We start from the raw sequence: 12,123 nt of genomic DNA, 5'->3' as shown, positions 1-12,123 counted from the left end.
CGGGTCCGTATTGCGTTGAAAAAATTCACAATAGTACTTTCATATGTTGTTTGCACCTAGGTAAGGAGGGACTTCCATAAACAAATCACAAAAAGAAGATACGGGGAAGAAAAGCCAGGACGTTTTGTTTTCGGAAAACCAGTTTTGTTCAGTCTCGGTTTGGGACTTACCAGGCCCTACTCCTTGGGTATTTTGGTCTGAAATTTTTACCAGACGTTCGTCACTGTGTCTGTTGAGTTTAGGCTGAGATTTTAGCACCAGATTCTTTTCACAAGATTGGCAATAAATTTTTTATTCACCACTGCCAGAGCTGAAAGGAAGGTTCGTTTGTGTGCGAAACTTTTTGTTTTTTTTCGTTGGTGAATACTCATTCGTTTGACCTGAAATTTGTCGCGTTTTGTCCCAAATTCAGTGCATATTCTTATGTGGACTTTCAGGAAAAAACTATTTCGGGACAATTTTTCAGAAATTTTGTGCAAACCAAGGGTATCCTCTACCAAAACTTGTGAAATTTCGCCCTACTTTCTGCAATTTTATTCCGGGTCCGTATTATGCTGAAAAATTCACACAAGTACTTTCATATGTTTTTTGCACCAAGCTAAGAAGGCACGTCCATAAACAAATCACAAAAAAAAGATACGGGAAGAAAAGACAGGACGTTTTGTTTTTGAAAAACCAGTTTTATTCACTCTCGGTGTGGGACGTACCACGCCCTACTCCTTGGATATTTTGGTCTAAAATTGTTACCAGACGTTCGTCACTGTGTCTTTTGAGTTTATGCTGAGATTTGAGCCACAGATTCGTCCCACAAGATTGGCAATAACATTATTGTGATAAGAACAAATCATCCCAAATAGGGTCTAGAAATAAAAGAACCACAGTTGAACTAATGTAAGTTTCTAAGGTAAACATTACATGATAAGAAAGAATATAGACAGAGAACACCAAAAATAACTAGTGCTTTCTATAAGTAAAAATAATAGTAAGAAGAGGGAATGAGGAAAATAATGTACTATCAACACTATAAAACTTAAATAATTCGTTTTTCTTAATTTAGTTTTCAATCAAAATAACAAAAAGAAGGAATAATTCAATTAAAAAAATATATATATTCACATATTTATCTGTATCAATCTAAACCTACTTTTTTTTAAAATTTGTTTCAATTATGACTTCATTTAAGTGTATTCTGGTTTTCGAGAATTTGACTTGTTGAGACTAGAGTTCCTCAAGCACGTGTTGGAAGATTATAGTGAAAAGGGTACACAATTTAAGTAACCGAACTTAGCTCCAATAAAATGATGTGAATGACAAAGAAACATTACTGCACCTTGGAGACTTCACAAAGTGATAAAACTAAATTCTCAATTAATTCATTTTGACAAACAATCTGACATTGTTCATCAGAAACTGTTGTGTTCACATTTATTGATGTGGCAAGCAATCTGTATCCCACAACGTTCGGTGTTGTTTTTGTTATAACTTTAATTAAATATAAAACCTCAACAACTTCAAAAAGTGTTCATCATTCAAAAGAAAACTTTAGCTTCAAGTTATATCTTATGTTATAGTTATATAACTCAACCCATGACAAAATTGACAAGTTGTAATCAGATTTAGAAGTTTATATCATGACCTTAACATGCTCATTTTTTTTTATTTCTTTATGTTAAAAATTATTAAAAATGTACACTGACACTTAAAAAAGTGCAATATGTCAAAGAAATAAGGTTCATGATTCCTCATAGACAAAAAAAAGGCAAAATTTTGTAAGCAATTAACCATCCAAGTTCCATGGTCCATTTAGAGCCCAAGAGAAAAGCTAGATACACTAAAGTAATTTGGGCTTGGGCCTAAAGAGTAAATTCATGACTGTTTCTTCCAGCACCTCCATATTTCTTCTGCCGCTTTCATACACAACATGAAAATACATTTTTATCTTTTTAGTGTCACCTCATTGAGTAGTTTCTGGATTATATAATCCAAAAATTAATAAGCACGTGACAGTGTATGTACCTGCTGAATGGAAAAACAGGGGTGTGTGGGCTTCGCGTGGAAACGAATGAAGTGGGTATTATCTTCGCAGAGCACGAAAAACCTTGTTCCTCGTCGATTGCTGGATTTCTCAGAGACCTAGTTACAGGGACGATTGGATTCGAAGGTATAAACCAAAACTAACCTAATGCAAAAGAAGCATTCATTCGAATGAAAATAAGATGAAAAAAGAAAACAAGTGAAAAAAAAAATGTAGGCGTTTATGAATAAAATAATGGAAAATGTGTCTATTCAAAATTAGTGTACAATTAGTGTATAAATACATCAAATTTGTAGTAAAGAACCACTTTAATCTTTAAGCATAATAATATTTAAATTTATAATTTATGGTATCCTTTTTCATTTTTATTAAATTTTTCATAAAAATTATAATTTACTTCTTATTTGAATTAAGACACAATCTATATAGTTTATTCTTAATTTTTAATAAAAAAACATAATTATTTACATTATTAATGTGGATGGATTGTATTTTTTATATTAAAAATTATGTTGGAATCCGGTACATGCCTCAGAAAAAATTTATTCATTCTTCTCTCTTTCTCTCTTGAATCTCAAGCATAATCAATGAGCATAATTTATTTGAGTTACTTATTTGACTAAAAATAAACTTGTTTGGTGAAGAACAATTACAATTAATAGATCTAAGTGTGTTTTTACGTCTAAATACTCATGCCTGTATATTTGTGTCGATTAAAACAGAACAATCAATCCGACCCAAATCATCTCATGCTCATTCTAATTGAAGGAACAAATTGCTTTCATAAAGGTTTGGATTTGGAATAAAACCGGCATGGAAAATGAATCCAAAAGCTATACCATCTAAAAGCTGTGTTAGATTTTCCAACAAAACAGAGTGCTGAAATCCAACCTGTCCATACACAAAAGAGACCCAAGTAAAATCCTTAAAACCCAGTGCTGAAATCAAGTGTTTCTTGCACTGCCTGTAATGAGGTAGATAGTAGAGGAGATATGATATGCAGATGAACCAACAGTCATGTTAACCTGTAAAACTTGAAACTGGCCAAATGGCAGAATGTCATATGCAAAACAAATTCAGGCATAACAAGCTGGTAGGTAGAAAATTAGTACCCTCAAGTAAAAACTAACAATCTATGTTTTCCTTTTCCATTTAGCCACCCTCTAGCAACCCTCCTTTTCCTTCTTTGAAGTATTGCACAGTGAATTCCACCGGCATAAGCATCTTTTCGCCTTAATTTATCCTTCGTTAACAACAAATAGGAATGGACCCATTCCCATTACACATATCTTTGAACATAAAAAAACACAGATTTTGTGCCTCTGGCAATTTATAGAGAATAAAGCATTCTATCAAGTTAAGTTTCAGCAGAACTAACCTAATCAATCAAGATACAGACTCTTATAGATAATTTTAAGCAACCAGAGAGAGAGGACTCGGTAGTTCTATTGTATATGGTATATTGTTAGTAATATATCAGAAACATAAATATATACAGAAATTAGTGATTAGGAATCTAGAAGACAGAAATAAGTCTAGAACACATACTCCTACTAATGAACCTAGAATTCTTAAAATTTAAGCCTTTCTAAGTAATAAAAATGAAAATATGTCTACATTTCCATTTAAATCATTGACTAAGGAGAAAATATACATTTAAACTAAATGCAACATATGACAGTATCCAAGACATTGCATTGAGAAGAAATGGATGAATTACATAACATGCTCAGCGTTACTCAAACACCATGAATTTGGCTCGTGGTTCAATTCTCTCTTGAAGCTTACGCTTGCTCATCTTTATAGGATCTGCTACTTTGAAAAAATCTTAGAGCCAATTCAACAAGCCATTTGGTGTCTATGACAGTGACCTCACGAGTATACTCCTTAGTTGTCATCACAAGCTCATGGTATATTACCCACTCTGGCTGCCTCTAAAACAAAAGCAGAACTTCGATGGATATACAAAAGTTGGCTCTCAACTAGGGTTCTGTAACCTTCCTGGGGATCATTTCTGGCAGCATGAAAGACAGATTCAATACTTACACACCCCCAATAGTGTATAACTAGATCAAAAGTATGGACCAAGATTAGTTTTACCAATCATATTCCAACTGTAAATCGAATCATCTCAATGATTCAGTCAAATACAGGCACAAAGGTCGTTGGTTTAATTTTGACAATGCTGGGTGTTGTTTGAAAAATGGTGACTAAGTTTTAATACCTCAAACTTACCAAAACAACATTCAAACAAATCCATTGGGGAAAAATTGGTGCCAGGACAAAGAAAAAAGTAGGACAATATACAACAGTGGAGGTAAAAATAATAAGCAAGAAAAAAATAGAGTAAACATTTCTCCCATCAGATTTCAAAAATGAACATAAACCCACCTTCCAAAGTTCATCACAGTACTATTAAATCAGGTCTTGTACAAATATAAATAACTAGCACAAAGAGAAAACCTAAAAATAACCATACGGAAACTACAAAGTTAAAGAATCACAAAATTTGACATGATATCGAAAAAGTCCCTAATCGAACAAGCCGAATCCCATATCATCATCACTCTCTTCTTCAGGTTCTTCCTATAAAATTTGGTCGACCGAAATTTGGCCGTATTTTTTTACCAGTATGTTTTTACCAGTATTACATGTATGTTTTTACCAGTATTACATAGGACCAGTATTGCTCCCCTCCTCCATTACAGGAGAGTCAAAACTTTTCATAAGGAACCCAGTCGGTCGGACTAAATCACTGTAGATCAGACTGGGTTAATAATCACTACAAATCATATTACTTCAGTTAAGATGAAGCAAAAACAGGAATCTTAACTCCTCATTTTATACTGCTTCAAAAAATTCAGTAGTTAGAATTCAGAACTATATCAAGAGACTTTCTCTCATTTGCAAAATTGAAGGAAATGTAGCTCAAATAGGTTCCCAAATACTCAGCTATGATGTCCTTTGTAATGAGACACTATCCAGAGAATCATCACCCTCATCTCCCATATCCACAAAATCGTCACCCTCATCTCCCAAATCAACATCAGAACCTATATCTGACGTCAAATCATCCTCTGCATCCTTATCCAGATCATTACCATCTTCCCCCTTAAAATCTTCACAAGCATCCTCCACATACGTCCTCGTTACCTGCCCCATTTCGTCCTCTAATCTGCTTCTCCTGTACCCAACCAACTCCTGATTAACCTTGGCTTTCCGAGGACTCAACAGCACAAGCTCAGCCAGCTTCCTCCGTGCCAAATACAACTCATTCGGCTCAATCAGCTCGCCTTTCCTATACGCCTCCCTAAGGAAAACAGTGTGAAGCTTCCCCTGATTCCCTCTGGTGGAGACATAGAAAATACCTTGGTGCTGGAGCAGGAAATCCTTCAACCTCTTGGGCAGGTTCATCGCCATCCGGAAATGTGCGATCCGCTCCAATGTAATCTTCTTCTCCACAGTCAACGACAACAACTCATGAATGGTGGCGACAGCTCTCTTCTCCGTCCTCTTCTGGGCCTCAATGGACCTCAAATCATACCCAGAAACATTCTCATAAGGGGACCAATAAGGAACCCTCTGCCACTTCCACATTGCAATCCTAAAATATTTACCTATCTTAAAACCAGGTGGAAAATCAATCACAAAAGAAAACCTAATATCCTCAGCATCACCACCTCTCTCTCTATACTCCCTCTCCCTAGCCTCCTCAATCGCACAAGTCCCTAACCTAGGGTCTCTCTCCACAACCTCAATGTACTTCATCCTAGTTTCATTGGCATCAATCAAACGGAAAAACTCAGGGTACCTCAGAACCACCGCGTTTTCGAAGTCGTCGGGAAGCCCTAAGGCGGCGCGTGCGATGCGTACGTGCTCGAGGCGGAGCCTGCCTTCATTCGACATCATGAGAAGCTTCCGAAGTCGCGTGACGGCGCGTGCTATCTGCTCCAAGAGCGCGTGGCGCTCCTGCTGGATCTGGAGGATGGCCTTGCGGGTGAGGCGGCAGAAGAGGATGCGCTGGACGGGGTGCTCAAAGATTTCGAAGACGTGTGGGAACTTGAGGATGAACGCACCCGCCTCGTAGCGCGTGAAGCCGAAGCGGCGCGCGAGGGTTTCGAGGCGCGAGATTGGGAGCGATTGGCTGGGCTCGGAGAGGATGATGCTCTGAAATTTGAGGACCTTGCGCGTTTTCTTCTCCACTTCCATGTAGTTGTCGTAGCCGTGGTCGCGAACCCTAAGTTGCTTTTTGGGGATTGCAGTGGATTGCGCGAATTCTCTGAAGAAGTTGAAATTGTATGGGAAATTCTCGAGATTGCGCTTGAAGAAGTTGGAGGTTCGAGAAGCGAAGACTCGCATTTTGGGGTTTAGGGTTTTGCTGGTTCGGCTATGGAGGATGAAGCAGTGAAGTGTGAAGAAGAAGGGGTAGGTTGGGAAAATAGCAACGTAGAGGGGTGATAATGGAATTATTGTATTTTTTGGGGTTTCTTTTTTCGAATGGGCTTATTAATTGGGCTTATTACCTGCAATTATAATTATTAATCAAATTAAGTGTACCGGTATGGGCGAGACGACCGAGAGACTAGAAGACTTGACCGAGAGGCCGAGACCTTGGAAGGCTTGGCCGAGACGGCCGAGGGGCCGAGACCTTAGAAGACTTGGACGAGAGGCCGATACCTTGGAAGGCTTGGTCGAGACGACCGAGAGGCCGAGACCTTAGAAGACTTTACCGAGAGGTCGAGACCTTGGAATGCTTGGCCGAGACGACCGAGAGGCCGAGACCTTAGAAGATTAAATAATGTGTACAATTAATCAATCTTCAAAATTCATTTTGTAGGGATAAATATGAGAGTACAATTATTTTTTATTCACAAACAATATTTATATGTATTTATTCCAACAAAGAGACACATTTTTATAGTTTTACCTTTAAACAGAAATAGTTACTATAGTTCAAATGTATAGAAAAATACATGAGTAATCTTCCTCTTGAATATCTTGTATAGAAAAACACATCAACACATTTTTATATGTATTTTATATTACTGTAATAGGGGTCGGTCGTCTGCCAAATCATCATGGCATGGGTCGGCCATCGGCCATATTCCAGTAGTCTCGGTCGTCTCGGCCAAGCCTTCCAAGGTCTCGGCCTCTCGGCAAAGTCTTCTAAGGTCTCGACCCCTCGGCCGTCTCGGCCAAGCTTTCCAAGGTCTCGGTCTCTCGGCCAAGTCTTCTGAGGTCTCGGGCTCTCGGTCGTCTCGGCCAAGCCTTCCAAGGTATCGGCCTCCCGGCCAAGTCTTCTAAGGTCTCGGCCCCTCGGCCGTCTCGGCCATACCGGTACACTTATGCTTTGATATTTAATGATTATGTAAGTGTTGATGATTTATCTATATTTTGTTTGATTTTTTAAAACACTTTAAAATCCACATTTTAGTTATTGTAATTGATTAAAAACATTTGTTTGATAGATTAAAGTGAAAAGATAAAAAACCAAACTTTGTTATCTCAAACAACCTTTATTTTATTTTATTTTATTTTTTATTTTTTTACAAATCAGAACTACTTAAGGGTTGTAGTTTTAACAACTTTTATAAAATTAATTTGAAATCTAATAAGACAAAATCCTCCACGCATGATTTTAAATAACACGTCTATTCTTCTATTTTCTTAGTTTTTTTAATGAGAAAATGATCATTCCCTCTATAGTCACACAATTTTTATTAAAATTATCTTATGCTAATACATAAATAAGAACGAAAATTAGAAAATTAAAGAAGAGCAAAAACTATAAAACTAAAGAAAAGTGAAAAGAGTAACGAATCCAATAAAGTGTTCTAAGAGATGGTTCCAAACCCACAAAATACATTGTCGAAAGGAAAACTCACCACTAAACGCGTCAAAAGAAAAACACACCACTAAAAAGTAGGCAACAATTTAGGACGTGAGAAATAGGAAAAAAGTCAATGTTGAGAAATCAATTAGGACAAAAAGAGAGAGAAATACCAATTGGAAGTCCTAAAAATCTTTGTGTGCCAAAAAATAAAATAAAAAAAATCTGAATTTAGATTGAAAAAAAAAATGTGAAGAGTTGTTTTGAATTCTAAATAGATATGTTTTTTAGGCCTACATTAAAAGAAAATTTTCTGAAAAGGAATGTACTGTGCCTCCTAAACTCAATATATAAAAAACGCAAAAAGTGAAAAAATAAATTGGGAAATCAAAATACAAAAACTTTCGATAAGCATGTGGTAACGTCTAGTAAACCCATAAAAAAAATTAAAAAAATTACCACTAGAGACATATATTATCAATCTCACGTTTTAAATATACAACTATTTTATTAAAATAAACATATTATTATATTGGTTGATTCTTAAAAAACATCCTTGAAAACATATAAAAAAAACAAAACGCTACATACGTAAATATATACTGAATACGTCACTAAATGCATATAATAAATAGTTCATTAAATGCATCTAATAAATACAATATTTTAAATATTATTATTTTTCGTTTTTTTAAGTGTATTGAATTTTTTATTTTTTATTTCTATTAAACTGCTAAAAATTTGTAGAAGACCGCACATCAATTAGATATCATAATATATAAGTGAGTGCAAATTTTATCTTGTAAGAAAATTTTATAAGGTTGAGTTAGTCTTAAATTACACTTCTTAACATGCATCATAGTCATTTAGAGTCTATGGTAGCGAGTGTATGTTGGACCTATCATAACTCTGTTATTGGACCAGCCATAAATATATAGTCTTACGCACGAATTGACGGATCTCACATTTACTACAGATAGAGATTTTTCATAATATATAAATGGATACAAAATTTATTTTATAACTCGATTTTATAAGATTGAGTTACGTTTAAAGTTTATTTATTAATAATAATTATTTATTTTTTAATTTATTGTTATTATTTGGATTCTTGAGTTACATGTAGAGAATAATACAATGAACAATATAATAGGAAAGGGGTTTACAATAGAGTTATTTATTGATTAAAGTTTTTCCAATACAACAAATCATGGATATATTTTCTTGAAAAAACCATTTCTTCATTGCAATGTGTTATTTCTTCTTCTCACATTCTTGCAAACAATTTCAGGAAAAAACTATTTCGGGACAATTTTTCAGAAATTTTGTGCAAACCAAGGTTATCCTCTACCAAAACTTGTGAAATTTCGCCCTACTTTCCGCAATTTTATTCCGGGTCCGTATTGCGCTGAAAAAGTTCACACAAGTACTTTCATATGTTTTTTGCACCCAGGTAAGCAGGCACGTCCATAAAAAAATCACAATAGGAAGATACGGGGAAGAAAAGCCAGGACGTTTTGTTTTTGGAAAACCAGTTTTGTTTACTCTCGGTCTGGGACATACCATTACTCCTTGGGTATTTTGGTCTGAAATTTTTACCAGACGTTCGTCACTGTGTCTGCTAAGTTTTGGCTGAGATTTGAGCCCCAGATTCGTCCCACAAGATTGGCAATAAATTTTTTATTCATCACTGCCAGGGCTGAAAGGAAGGTTCGTTCGTGTGTGAAACTGTTTGATTTTTTTCGTGGGTGAATACTCATTTGTTCGACCTGACATCTGTCGCGTTTTGTCCCAAATTTAGTGGAGATTCATACGTGTATTTTCAGGAAAAAACTATTCCGGGACAATTTTTCAGAAATTTTGTGCAAACCAAGGCTATCCTCTACCAAAACTTGTGAAATTTCGCCCTACTTTCTGCAATTTTATTCCGGGTCCGTATTGCGCTGAATAAATTCACACAAGTACTTTCATATGTTGGTTGCACCCAGGTAAGGAGGCACGTCCATAAACAAATCACAGAAGGAAGATACGGGGAAGAAAAGCCAAGACGTTTTGTATTCGGAAAACCAGTTTTGTTCACTCTCGGTCTGGGACTTACCACACCTTACTCCTTGGGTATTTTTGTCTGAAATTTTTACCAGACGTTCGTCACTGTGTCTGCTGAGTTTTGGCTGAGATTTGAGTCCCAAATTCGTCCCACAAGATTGGCAATAAATTTTTTATTCATCACAGCCAGGGCTGAAAGGAAGGTTCGTTCCTGTGCGAAACTGTTTGATTTTTTTCGTGGGTGAATACTCATCTGTTTGACCTCAAATTTATCGCGTTTTGTCCCAAATTTAGTGGAGATTCTTACGTGGATTTTCAGGAAAAAACTATTCCAGGACAATTTTTCAGAAATTTTGTGCAAACCAAGGCTATCTCTACCAAAATTTGAGAAATTTCGCCCTACTTTCTGCAATTTTATTCCAGGTCCGTATTGCGCTGAAAAAATTCACACAACTACTTTCATATGTTGTTTGCACCCAGGTTATCAGGCACGTCCATAAAAAAATAACAATAGGAAGAGACGGGAAAGAAAAGCCAGGATGTTTTGTTTTCGGAAAACCAGTTTTGATCACTCTCGGTCTGGGACTTACCACGCCTTACTTCTTGGGTATTTGGGTCTGAAATTTTTACCAGACGTTCGTCACTGTGTCTGCTGAGTTTTGGCTGAGATTTGAGCCCCAGATTCATCCCACAAGATTGACAATAAATTTTTTATTCATCACTGCCAGGGCTGAAAGGAAGGTTCGTTCCTGTGCGAAACTGTTTGATATTTTTCGTGGGTGAATACTCATCCGTTTGACCTGAAATCTGTCGTGTTTTGTCGCAAATTCGGTGGAGATTCTTACGTGGATTTTCAGGAAAAAACTATTCCGGGACAATTTTTCAGAAATTTTGTGCAAACCAAGGCTTTCCCCCACCAAAACTTGTGAAATTTCGCGCTACTTTCTGCAATTTTATTCTGGGTCCGTATTGCTCTGAAAAAATTCACACAAGTACTTTCATATGTTGGTTGCTCCCAGGTAAGGAGGCACGTCCATAAACAAATCACAAAACGAAGATACGGGGAAGGAAAGCCATGACGTTTTGTTTTCGGAAAACCAGTTTTGTTCACTCTCGGTCTGGGACTTACCACGCCTTACTCCTTGGGTATTTTAGTCTGAAATTTTTACCAGAGGTTCGTCACTGTGTCTGCGGAGTTTCGGCTGAGATTTGAGCCCCAGATTCGTAGCACAAGATTGGCAATAATTTTTTTATTCACCACTGCCAGTGCTGAAAGGAAGGTTCGTTCGTGTGCGAAACTGTTTGATTTTTTCGTGGGTGAATACTCATTCGTTTGACCTGAAATCTGTCGTGTTTTGTCCCAAATTCAATGGAGATTCTTACGTGGATTTTCAGGAAAAAACTATTCCGGGACAATTTTTCAGAAATTTTGTGCAAACCAAGGCTATCCTCTACCAAAACTTGTGAAATTTCGCCCTACTTTCTTCAATTTTATTCCGGGTCGTATTGCGCTGAAAAAATTCACACAAGTACTTTCATATGTTGGTTGCACCCAGGTAAGGAGACACGTCCATAAACAAATCACAAAAGGAAGATACGGGGAAGAAAAGCCAGGACGTTTTGTTTTCGGAAAACAAGTTTTGTTCACTCTCGGTCTGGGACTTACCACGCCTTACTCCTTGGGTATTTCGGTCTGAAATTTTTATTAGACGCTCGTCACTGTGTCTGCTGAGTTTCTGCTGAGATTTGAGCCCCAGATTCGTCCCACAAGATTGGCAATAAATTCTTTATTCATCACAGCCAGGGCTGAAAGGAAGGTTCGTTCCTGTGCCCAACTGTTTGATTTTTTTCGTGGGTGAATACTCATCCGTTTGACCTGAAATCTGACGCGTTTTGTCCCAAATTCAGTGGAGATTCTTACGTGGATTTTCAGGAAAAAACTATTCCGGGACAATTTTTCAGAAATTTTGTGCAAATCAAGGCTATCCTCCACCAAAACTTGTGAAATTTTGCCCTACTTTCTGCAATTTTATTCCGGGTCTGTATTGCGCTGAAAAAATTCACACAAGTACTTTCATATGTTGGTTGCACCCAGGTAAGGAGGCACGTCCATAAACAAATCACAAAACGAAGATACGGGGAAGGAAAGCCATGACGTTTTGTTTTCGGAAAACCAGTTTTGTTCACTCTCGGTCTGGAACTTACCACGCCT

General features: G+C 36.8%; 1 protein-coding gene across 1 annotated transcript; it reads right to left on the bottom strand.

Annotated features, from left to right (window-relative positions):
- Positions 1-4,411: 4,411 nt before the first annotated feature.
- Positions 4,412-6,936, bottom strand: LOC137816367 (protein ROOT PRIMORDIUM DEFECTIVE 1). Its single transcript, XM_068619471.2, has one exon. The coding sequence runs from the start codon at positions 6,392-6,394 to the stop codon at positions 4,988-4,990; it is 1,407 nt and encodes a 468-aa protein (XP_068475572.1). The 5' UTR covers positions 6,395-6,936; the 3' UTR covers positions 4,412-4,987.
- Positions 6,937-12,123: the final 5,187 nt, after the last annotated feature.

The sequence above is a fragment of the Phaseolus vulgaris genome, chromosome 1 (genome assembly GCF_051622355.1).
Source record: "Phaseolus vulgaris cultivar YP4 chromosome 1, ASM5162235v1, whole genome shotgun sequence".
NCBI lineage: Eukaryota > Viridiplantae > Streptophyta > Magnoliopsida > Fabales > Fabaceae > Phaseolus > Phaseolus vulgaris.
The sequence above is the reverse complement of the archived record's forward strand: the minus strand, read 5'-3'. Positions and strand labels throughout refer to the sequence as shown.